Source organism: Aotus nancymaae, unplaced genomic scaffold, assembly GCF_030222135.1.
Source record: "Aotus nancymaae isolate 86718 unplaced genomic scaffold, 86718_ANA_hifiasm-v0.15.2.pri h1tg000072l, whole genome shotgun sequence".
Classification (NCBI taxonomy): Eukaryota; Metazoa; Chordata; class Mammalia; order Primates; family Aotidae; genus Aotus; species Aotus nancymaae.
In genome coordinates this window covers 4113078-4124783 of record NW_026988487.1, presented here as the reverse complement: position 1 = coordinate 4124783, position 11706 = coordinate 4113078, and the positions used below count along the sequence as shown (strand labels likewise).

The following is an 11706-nucleotide window of genomic DNA, read 5'->3' as shown; positions in this document are numbered from 1 at the left end:
CCCTCCTCCTGGGCTTTCCGGTTAATAGGGCCCAGCTCCTGAGTCTCTTCTGTTTGTTTTTTGTTTCGTTTTGTTTTGTTTTTGAGACAGGATCTCGCTCTGTTGCCCAGGCTAGAGTGCAGTGGCGTGATCTCAGCTCACTGCAACCTCCGCCTCCCCAGTTCCAACGACTCTCCTGCCTCAGCCTCCCAAGTAGCTGGGACTACAGGCATGCGCCACCATGGCCAGCTAATTTTTTTGTGTTTTTAGTAGAGACGGGTTTTCATCATGTTAGCGAGGCTGGTCTCCAACTCCCGACCTTGTGATCCACCCACCACAGCCTCCCAAAGTGCTGGGATTGCAGGTGTGAGCCACCGCGCCCGGCCTGGAGTCTCTTGTAGAGTCATCTTACTACCCTCTGTTTTACAGATGAGGAAACAGAGACTCATAGAGATCGCAGGTAAGCACAGAGCCCTGATTCAGACCTAAGCAAGTCTGACTTCATGGGCTGAGTTTTCTTGCTCTGCCAGGTAGGGCTGGAGCGTGACAGGGACTCAGGTCTGGGGCTGTGGGTGGGCAGTGGTCTGGTGAGAGGGAGCCCTGAGATGGGATTTTTCTGAACCTTATACCTTCATTAGGGAAGGAGAAGTGTGACTGGGGCCCCTGCTGTCCCAGCCCAGCCGCAGGGCTCAGGTCCCCTATCTATGCAAATAGGGGTGAAAAGGGAGGTGACAGGTGCTGGCATGTGGACACTTGCCCCCACAGCTTGTATGAATGCGCTAGAGCTCTGGATAGAAGCAGGTGCGCAGAATGTCCCTGGGCCTCTGAGGGCAGAGTGAGACCATCCTCACCCTCCCTGGTTCCCTAACCCCGGGCAGGATGGGGGCCTGTGGCTGCTGCCCACATCTCCTTCGTGGTCAAGTTTCATGCTCAGCATTTTCCCAATGGCAGCTTGAGAAACCCTCGATCCTCTGCCTCTGTTCTTCCTGACCTCCTCCTCGAACTTGTATTGCAGATGAGATGGGCTGGGCCAGGCTGGGCTGGGGCTGGGCCAGGCTGGGCTGGGCCTGGATTCTTTTTTTTGGGTCGGGGCCCAGGAAAACATAAGCAAGTGTGCAGGGGAGTGGTGTCTCTTGGGGACAAACAGGCTGTGGGGTGTGCCATGGCTGCGGGGCTCCTGAACACGTCTCCAGAGCTGGGGAGCCGCTGTGGTCCTCCCTGGGGCCAAAGGCACTGCTGTCTCCATTCTGGGAACCGAGCCCCATGCCTGAGCATAGGGCTTTGATGCAGTCTTCCTGGGACCAGGCCTCACCTAGAGGCCCCTTAGCAAGTCACAGCTGGCAGCTGCCCCTGCCTGCTCCATTCCTGTCTCCTCCACCTTCTCACCTCTGAACTCGACATCATTGGTGGCAGGGTCTGGACACTGCACCTGACCCACCGTGCTGTCATGCTGGGGTGAGAGCAGGATACAGGTCGGAACACCTGGCCTGGGCCCCACCCCTTCCTGCCTTTATGTTCTTGGCAAGTGACCTCACCTCTCTGACCTCAGATTAACTCACAGAGCTGAGCTGAGCTGAGCATCAGTTAAGGGGCCTTGGAGCTGCAAAGGGAGCTCGAATATGACCAGCATCTCTCCATCCCCCAAAGATGCTCCTGTGGCCAGACTTCCCTCTTGTAAGGTCACCAAAGCAAATGACACTACCCACCTCCCTCCGTCCCCCATCATAACCCAAACAAATCACACAAGAAGAGCTGTTGATACTATGAGCTTTTAATTGGTATCTTCCCCCTTATATTTGATGAAGAAATGAAGACGCCCCACAAGGACCTTCTTCAGCTTGGAGGGGCAAGGACAGAATAGGGCAGAGGGGGGAGTGGAGCAAGATGCAAAGCTTCAGTGGGGTTCCCCAAACCTCTCTCTAGCGGCAGGATGGCCCCGCCCACACAGGAAGTCTGGAAACACACAAAAAGATCACCAACGAGCTGCCACCTCCTTTGTCCAGGCCTCACAGAGAGCCTCCCTCCAGGTTCCTGCGGGCTCCCGAGGCCGCCACCAGATGGGAGCATCGAGCAACGTTCCTTGTCGTTCTCCAGCCACCTCCCTCCTTTCTCTGTCCTGTACTACCCGCTTCCCTGCCTGCTTTTTCCTCTTCCTTTCTTTCTCCTGCTACCAAACAGACCCTGGGGCTTTTGTCTGCTTTATGTCCAGGAAGCCAGTCGCATATGAAAGCACACCATCCATCAGACAGAAACTCTGGACAGCTGTGAGTCCGGAGTGGGGTGCTTCTGCGGGTCCTGGGATGAGGACATCTGTGTTCAGGCGCTAAGAGCTGGGCAGTGACTAACATCTCCCTGTGGTCCTGGCACCTGGCAAGCATTCAGAGAATGTCCACTGAGTTGAACTGAACTAGATCGACAAACCAGGGCAGCCAAGGAGAAGAAATCTGTATTCTGCTGGAGCCGTGGTGACCTGAGAGCAGACCGACCACCACGCAAAGGCAGCTCCCACTCAGAGCAAGTCGTGTGCTGGGCTGGTCTCTGCCTCCAGCTTGCCACTGCCCATGCCCCTAACCCCAAGTGGCCTCTGCTCACAGCGATCCAGGAGGCTGTGGGAAAGGTGTCCCATGAGTCTCTGGACCCTCCTATCTCTCCCCACCTGCCCCCTTTACAAGCCAATCCATTCAACTGCTCCTGTGACCAGCACTCAGCGGCCATGTCTTAAACCCTTGCTGGGAGACTGGCTGAGAAAGGTTGGCTGGGAGAGCCAGGGGCATGGGCCAGTGAAGGGAGGAGGAGAGCGTCTGAGCAGGCTAGTGGTCGGGAATAACTTCCACACGTCCCTCATCTCCTTTTGTCTCCCTCAGCAAAAGAAGATATGAACCCCTTATTGAACCCAAAGAATCGAAGCTGATCTGAAACCCTCTGATGGCTTTTTCCCGGCACATCTGTTGATGTGCCTGCTGGCCCAAGACTGTCTAATGTGACCTTGCCCAGTTTGCTGAGGGGCATTGGGGTGGGTGGGTGGAAGAAGGCCAGGGAGGGGGCCGGGAAGGGGTGGGGGACTTCAGTGCAAGCCCAGAAACTCCTTGAGGACGTCACAGGTCTTCTTGTACATGACCTCACGGAGCTTCCTGACCCGGCGGGCGCTCGAGGCACCCACAAAGCTATCGGGACGGAGCACGGCCATGCCGCCGTCCACCTCCCCCATGATGATGAGCGGTGTCTCGCTCACGGTCATGTTGGGGCAGGGGCAGGCCCAGTCCACGTGGAGCAGAGTGACCTCCAACGACTCCTGGCCCAGGAACTTGAGGCCCATCTTCTCATCCTTTAGGACATCATCCACAGTCACCAGAGCACGGCCCGAGTCAGGCTCCTCGCTCAGCTCAGACACTCGGCCCAGGATGACAAAGTCGCTGCGACAGAAGCTGGTAACAAGCTTCTGCCGAGGTTTACAGGCCCGACAGCGCTGGTTCCCCCTGGGGAAGGGGCACGACTCCTCGCAGGCCTCACGGCTCTCAAAGTTGTTACCGTTGCCCTCACAGCCACCGTAGACAAAGGACTGGCACTGGCCCGTCTGGCTGTTGTAAGCCCAGCGGGGCGCGTAGGCTTTGCAGGGCCCCTGCAGGGCAGGCAGGCTGCACGTGGCCAGCGGCCCGCTCATGCAGGCCAGCATGCAGGCCTCATAGGTCTCAAAGTGGTTGAGGTTGCGATGGCAGTGGCCAAAGGTGAAGGTCAGGCAGGTGTTGGCCTGGGCGTCGAAGTGCCAGCGGGTCTGCTCTTCGCCACAGTCCTCGCTGTCGGGGGGCTTCAGGCACTCAGCCACCGGGAAAGCGGTGCCATTAGGGCTGCTCTCGGAGGTGGCCACAGCCTGATCTCCCCTGACCACCGACAGCGGGAAGTCGGCCCTCAGGACCCCGGCCGCGTTCCGGGCCGTGCACGTGTAGATCCCAGCGTCCTGCAGCTGGGCGTTATAGATGACCAGCTGCGCGATGTTGGTGACCACCACGTTGCCACGTACATGGTTGGGCCACATGACCACGTTCTCTCGATCCTCCAGCTGCTTCTCCCAGGTGATCTCGGGCCGGGGCCGGCCCACCACATCACAGAGGAAGCTCACTGTCTCGCCCACAGTCACCGACTGGTGCACGGGATGGTTGAGCAGGGCTGGGGCCACCATGTCCAGCTCAGGGGTCTCTGGAGAGGCCGTGGTGGGGTGCATGGTGGTCTCAGGCGGTGGGGGACTGGTGTTGGGCCAGGTGAAGTGATAGCGGCAGGTGACAACAGCCAGCGTGATGCCTTTGGAGCAGGCCTCGGCATCCATGAAGCAGCGGTTATAATAGGTGAGGCCATCCGAGGCGCAGGTGAAGCTGGGCTCCTTCTCACAGCGGTCTTTGCACTTACACACAGGCTGGCCATCCCAGATGTCACACTCGGAGCCCTGCTGCAGACACATGAAGTGGTCGCACGTGGCCTCCTTGGGCATGCCCACTGGGCCCTTCTTCCCTTTCACGTCCATGTAGCGGGCCGCCACGCAGCTCTTGGTCCCACACACGTTGGGGCAGCACTTCTCATAGGTCTCACACTCCTGAAAGACCCAGAGAGAGGGGCGTGAACAGGGAGGAGAAGGAGGAAAAGAGGGGCTCCCGATCCTACCCTATGGTTTGTGGGGAGGAGAACTAACATGTACTCACCATCTAGTGGGAGCAAAAGATTGGAAAATAAAACAAATGCGTATGTAGCATCTCCCACGTGCCAGGTCCTCGTGTAAGAACTTGACACGTCAGCTGACTATGCTCATCCCAAACCAGAGGTCGGTATAGCCATTATCCCCACTTTACAGATGATGACTGAGGCACAGAGAGGCTGAGTAACTTTCCCAGGGTCACACAGCTAGCAGGGTAGGAAGGGAGGGGTGAGCCGCAGCCTCTAAGAGGGGAAGTTTTCCTACAACCATTTTACAGATGAGACAGCAGAGACTCAGAGAGGTGACAGCCAAATTCAGAGATGGGAAGTGGCAGAACAAGGCTCCAAGCCCCCAGTAAAGGGATTGAGAAATGGCGTTTCTTCTCCTGCATCACATAGCACAAATGAGGTCCAGCTTGAACAAGTAAGCCTGCCGTTCGTCTCTTTCCCATGGGAGTGAGGATGCCCTGCCCACTGGAAGAGGCCACACCAGAGGCTGAGAGGGGAAAGCCCCTGGGACAGATGTCCCAGATGATCCACAGCTCTCCTCCCCTCAAGGAGAGAGACACACACGGAGAACAGAGGCTGTGAGAGGACCCAGACCGACCCATAGGCACCAGTCAGAGCACGCGTGACACACGCAGCACGCCGAGTCTCAGAGCCACGGGTTGTGCCAGGCCCAGGAGTCAGCTCCGTGTGGGACCTTTCACGAGGAAAGCAATAAGAAAAAAAGTCCCCTTGTGTGGCAAAGGCCAGCAAGGCCGTCAGCGAGGACTTGCCAGGCCGTAATCCCCTCTGATTTTCTGTGGAGCCACGTAAAGCATTAGTTTAATTCCTCGAAATTAGCAACATGCTCCTGGAGCCGACACAAACAAGGATTTCATGTGGTGTTTTCGACAATAACACATCGTACCCACTAGGCAGGCAGGCAATGCTCCTAATCCTCTGCCAGGTAGTAACTCTGTGAATTACTCCCCACCAGGGCTGGCCTCTTGTCATTCCAACTTTTTTTTTTTTTTTTTTTTTTTTTTTTTTTTAGACGGAGTTTCGCTCTTGTTACCCAGGCTGGAGTGCAATGGTGCGATCTCGGCTCACCGCAACCTCCGCCTCCTGGGTTCAGGCAATTCTCCTGCCTCAGCCTCTTGAGTAGCTGGGATTACAGGCACGCGCCACCGTGCCCAGCTAATTTTTTTGTATTTTTAGTAGAGACGGGGTTTCACCATGTTGACCAGGATGGTCTTGATCTCTTGACCTCGTGATCCACCCGCCTCGGCCTCCCAAAGTGCTGGGATTACAGGCTTGAGCCACCGCGCCCGGCCTCATTCCAACTTTTATTTCAGCCTCTTGGACATTCCACATCAGCTAAGAGGGGGAAAATATCCCCCCACCCTGGCTGCATGGGGCCTGCCGGCTTGACTTGTTTACTTTTCAACCCCTTTCGGCTCAGAATGGGGACTTTGTTTTGCAGCCCTTGTTTGGCATAGGCTTCTAGGCCACACCAGGGGAGGCTTTGGGACAGGGGTGGGCAGCTCTAAGGGAGAGAGACCCCGTGGGGAACGGAAGACAGCAGAGGGAGTGGGAGCAGGAGAACCTTCTCCTTGGCCTGAGCCTCATCCCATTCCTAAGATGTTCGGAACCAGGAGGTCCATGAAAGGCTGAGTCCTTGGGCCCCAGAGGGAAAGTACTTCTGGGCATGGGAAACCTAGAGAGGGTCCTTAGAACAACTCTGTGTAAGGGGGCCAGAATGTCCCCAAGGGCTGTCTGGATCCCCAGCCCTCCACAGGTGCCTTCTCCCCAAGACACACAAAATCTACCAGAGTCTCACCATCCCCAAGCCCTACCTGGTTTATCAGGCCAGCCTGTGCCTGCAAATGTAACCAACTGATGGCGTGACCTTGGCCAGACGGGAGCAGCCACCACTCCTCCCAACTTCTTATCTTCTTTTCACTTGGCACCACCATTGCCCATTGGGAGCATCTGTCCTCGGAGGCCTAAGAATTATCCCCTGGGCACTGTGAGGTTGAGGCCACTCTCCAGGGCAGCCCTCTGCTCTCCTGTGGGTAACCAGGCATCCATGGGGGCCAGTGTCTCTCATGTTACCTGAGGATGCCCAGCCTGGACCTGGAGCCCTGGGAGACTCCGTGCTGCCCTCAGAGCTGGCAGGCTGGGCAGGAAGTGGCTGTCTGGAGCAGGTGTAGGTCCCACAGCCTGTTGCCCCAGAGGGGGTAGGCAGCAATGGCCCTTGGGAATGACTCAGGAGCTAGAAGACAGCTGGCCCTATCCTGCTGCAGTGTCCTCTGATACAGAGCAGAAACAGGACCAAGGAAGCTAGGAGGCTAAAACCTGGTATCCTTCCTCCCTGGGACACTGGAGCATCCATTCAGAGCTGTTTCTGCTTGGCCTGCCGTCAGCCTGGTCTCTTCTCAGGGTCAGGGTCCAAACCCCTGGGGAGGTGGCCTGGAGGCCGGTGTAATCAAAGCTTTGTTGTTAGACATGAGTTCTGGGCCCACTGTTCCCTCACTGGTTGTGGCACCTGTGCCCTCCCTGCCTGGCTCTGTGTTCACTCAGTCACCTGGGAATGGGCTGCTGATGCCCATCATGCTGACATGTCACCCCAATATGCACAATGTGCCCGGCATGGTGCTGGTCCACAGCAGCCCTCAGCACACATGGGAGGAATCCTCAGGCTCCAGGCTCTGATGAACTGGGACATTGCTCCCACCTCTCCTTCCTTCCACCTCTCCTTCCATGTTAACAGACAGGAGAGTGTCCTGTTTCTCTCCAGGTGGACAGGGCCTGAGTTTCTTCACCTTCCTGAGCCCTGCAGGGCACTCCTGCCCAGTCCCCATCCTGTGGCTCCCACCCCCATCACAGGCTCATGTGGTTCATCTTGGGCTTCTGGACCCCACTCACCTGGTCCGCCTCATCCTCTGGCTTCTGGACCTCACCCACCTGGCCCATCTCACACTCCGGCTTCTGGACCCCACTAACCTGGTCCGCCTCATCCTCCAGCTTCTGGACCCCACTCACCTGACCCGTCTCACACTCTGGCTTCTGGACCTCCCTCACCTGGTCCGCCTCACACTCTGGCTTCTGGACCCCACTCACCTGGTCCGCCTCACACTCTGGCTTCTGGACTCCACTCACCTGGTCCACCTCATCCTCCGGCTTCTGGACCCCACTCACCTGTTACACCTCATCCTCCGGCTTCTGGACCCCACTCACCTGGTCCACCTCATCCTCCGGCTTCTCGATCTCCCTCACCTGGTCTGCCTCATACTCTGGCTTCTGGACCCCACTCACCTGGTCCACCTCATCCTCTGACTTCTGGACCTCACTCACCTGGTCCGTCTCACACTCCGGCTTCTGGACCCCACTCACGTGGTCCATCTCACACTCCAGCTTCTGGACCCCCTCACCTGGTCCGCCTCATCCTCCGGCTTCTGGACCTCACTCACCTGGTCTGTCTCACACTCCAGCTTCTGGACCTCGCTCACCTGGTCCACCTCACACTTTCACACAGTCCCCACCACTCTCCCACCCCCGTCACTCACAGGCTCCCATGGTCCATCTCTGGCCTCTGGCCCCCACTCACCTGGTCCGTCTCACACTCCCTCCTGCAGGTGCTCTGTGCATCCACCCAGAGGTTGGGATTCATGTCGTTGGGGCAGATGCCGGCATGGGAGTAGCGGATGGGTGGTAGCGCCAGGCCTCGCGAGGGCACCCCGAGCAGCAGCAGCAGCAGCAACAGCGCTGCCACCTGCTCCCAGCGAGACCAGAACCGGCGACGCCTTAGGGCCCACATGGCGCGGTCTGTGGCGGCTAGAGACCTCCCCTGCGACGATGCCAGGGGCTGGGGCCCACCAGGCCTTCTTCTCGGGGGCTGCAAACACCTGCCCTCCCCACCCCAGCAGGCTTCCTGCTCAGGCTGCTGCCGTGGCTGCCTCCACCAAGTCAGCGCAGCCTGCAGGGCTGTGCAGCTTCAGATAAAAGAAAGGTCTTTGGAAGGAAGCTCCCTCTCCTGAGTGTGCAGGGAGAGGAGCCGCAGCAGGGGCCCGAGCCCGGATTTATATCCTGGGCGCGCCACCCGAGTGGGAGCGAGCTAACCTGATGCCTGTCACAGGCAGGCTGCTGGCGCCTCTGTCCCGTGGCTGATCACAGACTTATTGCAGAAGGGGAAAAAAAAGCTGGAAGCAGTTTAGGCAGCGTATCTGGCACGGTGGGACACCTGCTTGTTTTTGACTCCAGGAGGCCTTTAACCCCTTCAAGGGCCAGAAATGGCATGTGCATTGCGGGGAGCTGGCTCCAGGACACGCAAGCTCACTCTAAAGGAGGGCTTGTTTCTTTTTCCCCCACCTCCTTGGAGCCGGGCCCCCTCCTCCCCTTTGGCCACCTCTAAAGAACACACAATCGCTTGTTACGAGGAGGGACCTGCAGCCGCCGGGTTAGCATCGCCCTGCTCGATAGTACATTTGAGAGCAAATGACGTGGAAAAACAACAAGTTCACGGCCATTCCAGGGCGGGTCTGCGCCGCGCTGTGCCCTGTAAGCCGACTCCCACCCCGGTCTGGCCCTTTGTGGGGGGTGTGCGCATGGCTGTATCTCTATGTCCTGGGCTGTTTGTGTCTTAAGTTCCAACTTCAGTGAATTTTCCCCAAATCATTCCAGAGACACATACCAGATATGCTCCGGCTCCCCCGGCGGCTGAGATGGATCACATTCCTCCCTCCTCCATCGACACACCAAGAAAACCTCTGCGGTCACAGTGTCTCCGGATTGTGCCAGAGTCCAGTCGCCCTCGCTGACGACCACGGTGGCTGCTCTTCGGTGAGCTCCTTGTGAGCGCCAGCCTGGTCTGGCCTCCCCCACTTCCCCAAGGAGAAGGTCTGTGGTCGAAGAGGGCGAGCAACTTGCCCAGACTCACACGAAGTGAGCAGTGCTGGTGGCACCGGCTGCCAGAGACACTGGGCTGCTCACACGTGCAGGTTCTCTGAACACATCATCTCATTTAATCCTCACAACACGCTGCAGCTCCGTGGATTTCAGATCTGAGGAAAGGAGGCACAGAGAGGCTAAGCGAGCTGCCCATGTCACACAGCTACCCCACCCCATACAGGAAACAGGGACACCAGCTTGCTGGGTGTGGGCAGGGGCCTTTTAAAACCACCCCTCCCCCATCCATCTGTCAGAACTGCTGTCAAGGCACGGCCCAAACTCTGGTTTTTACAGACTGGACAAGAAATTTTTGAAACATCAGGGGCTATATCTGTGGAGGGGCCGGGAAGACAGCCAGAAGCTGCCAGGGGCTGGGGGCGATTTGTCCTCCGTCTGGCAGCAAATGGATTGTATCTAAATTGCCACCGAGCAGCCCGCAGTCTGAGTGTTTTTAGGTCGGTCACTCGATCCTGGGAGTAGGGGGCGGAGGCACATAGAGCCCCAAAAGAGAGGTGCCTTTCCAAGGCCAATCCACCAGGGCCTTGAGGAGCTGCCGTGTTCTGGGGACAGTAGGTGGCCCCACAAGTATCAGAGGCAGAAGGGATCCCAAAGGCAATCTCGATTTACAGATAAGAAAACTGAGGCCTGAGCCCCGGCCACTCCTTCCCCCACGCCCACTTTCCCCTTCAGGAACACAGCTCACCATCTCACGGGACTGTAAAACAGCCACAGGGCCCTCGCTTCCACGCCCAGACCCTTCCTCCTCCCAGCGGGTGGGTGCTGCCTCCTCCCCGCCCGAGCTGGTTCCTTCCCATCGGGCGGGCCATTCTGCAGGATCTGTCTTTACTGCTTATGTCAAATCTCTAATGAAGGGTGTCAGATCCTAATCCTCTAAATTATTGGAATAAACTTCCCTTCCAGGCCAGTCCCCGTAATGAAGCCAGACAGCGGGCGACGCCGGCTGCTTTGAATTCCCTGTAATTTCATCAACCCGTGTTCCAGCTGCTCCACGCGGGGGCCTCCACACAGCCCTTGGACAAACGTGGTTTGCGCAGCCTCCCTCGATATCACAAAGGGAAATGGACACTGACACATTTCTAAGCAGGACTTAGAAAAACTGTCACAGCCCCATTAGGCCAGGACAAGTATCTAAGGAGGAGGTCGATTTCTGGGCAGTCCCAAGAGACCGTTAGAGGGCGTGGGAGAGAGAAGGGGGGTGGGAGGAGGGAGGCGCCCAGCAGAGGTGGTGGGGGCGGGGATCTGAAGAGATCGGGAAAGGGACACGTGTCAGGGCAGGGGAAGCTTGGTCATCCCACCCCCACTCCTGGGGCTGATGGAGAAAGCTCCCCCGCACCCAGCCTGGTCCTGTCTTGAACCACGGGCCTCTCCTTCCTGGGCCCCGTTCCTGGACATTCTGCTCTGAGAACTCTCAAAGCAGCATCAGGGAAGAGAAGGGCCAAGAGAACTCTGACTCTCCCTCCAGCCCTTCCAAGTCTCCCACCAAAGCACAGCTCAGAACAATAAATAACAGCTGATGGGCCTGGAGCCCACACAGCCCACACATGCATTTTCACCTGTGCATCGCTGCTGACCCCACGGCAGCCCCAGGAGGGAGCTCCCTTGTGTGGGAGAGGAAACCGAGTCACAGAGAGGTTAGGCTGGGCCCTCATCCCACCTCCACACACCCCATGCAAGCTTCCAGCCCACACCGGCCGCCCCACCCCACTGGCTTGTTTATAAGCTGTTCTGGGAGTGCTTTGAAGTCTCCTCCTTACGGGCCCCTCCCTCCCAGAGACCCTTGGAACTGGCTCTGGATCTGCCTCCATCTCTCTCTCCCTTAGGTATGTCTGTCTGTCTGACTGTGTCCCTCACACTCTTCCTTGTGGGCACACACCCACTGCCCCCCTCCGACCTCCTCCACTCAGGCCACTGGGAGCAGAGCCTGGGCTGGGTCTCCTGAGCAAAGGCCTGGCATCGGGCGTGGCCTGCCTTTTCCCCTTTCCCCAAGGACACCAGGCACAGCTCTCCTGCCACTCAGGGTGAGAGGTCAGAGAGGGCTAGGCCTGCTCTCATCTTGGAAGGGCCCCTCCACCCCCACCATTGTCACAG

At 57.9% G+C, this 11706-nt stretch overlaps 1 protein-coding gene across 4 annotated transcripts; it reads right to left on the bottom strand.

Moving 5' to 3' along the window:
- Window positions 1-1734: 1734 nt before the first annotated feature.
- Window positions 1735-10342, bottom strand: WFIKKN2 (WAP, follistatin/kazal, immunoglobulin, kunitz and netrin domain containing 2). 4 transcript variants are annotated; one of them, XM_012463562.2, is made up of 3 exons: window positions 10301-10342; window positions 9341-9710; window positions 1735-4564 (listed from the first exon to the last, which is right to left on the bottom strand). In XM_012463562.2, the coding sequence occupies exon 3, from the start codon at window positions 4493-4495 to the stop codon at window positions 3044-3046; it is 1452 nt and encodes a 483-aa protein (XP_012318985.2). In that variant the 5' UTR covers window positions 4496-4564; window positions 9341-9710; window positions 10301-10342; the 3' UTR covers window positions 1735-3043. The 4 variants fall into 4 exon arrangements, with proteins under 4 accessions (XP_012318985.2, XP_012318984.2, XP_012318983.2 ...); XM_012463561.2 differs by lacking the exon at window positions 10301-10342 and having other exon boundaries at window positions 9341-9792; XM_012463560.2 differs by lacking the exons at window positions 9341-9710; window positions 10301-10342 and adding an exon at window positions 8258-9002.
- Window positions 10343-11706: the final 1364 nt, after the last annotated feature.

Bases quoted from the DNA above. Each gene is read 5' to 3' on its own strand.
- WFIKKN2 (XM_012463560.2), bottom strand. From the start codon at position 8,467: ATGTGGGCCCTAAGGCGTCGCCGGTTCTGGTCTCGCTGGGAGCAGGTG. The intron at 4,565-8,257 runs GTGAGTGGGGGC...TGGGTCTTTCAG, and splicing joins GGGAGTGTGAGACGGACCAG to GAGTGTGAGACCTATGAGAA.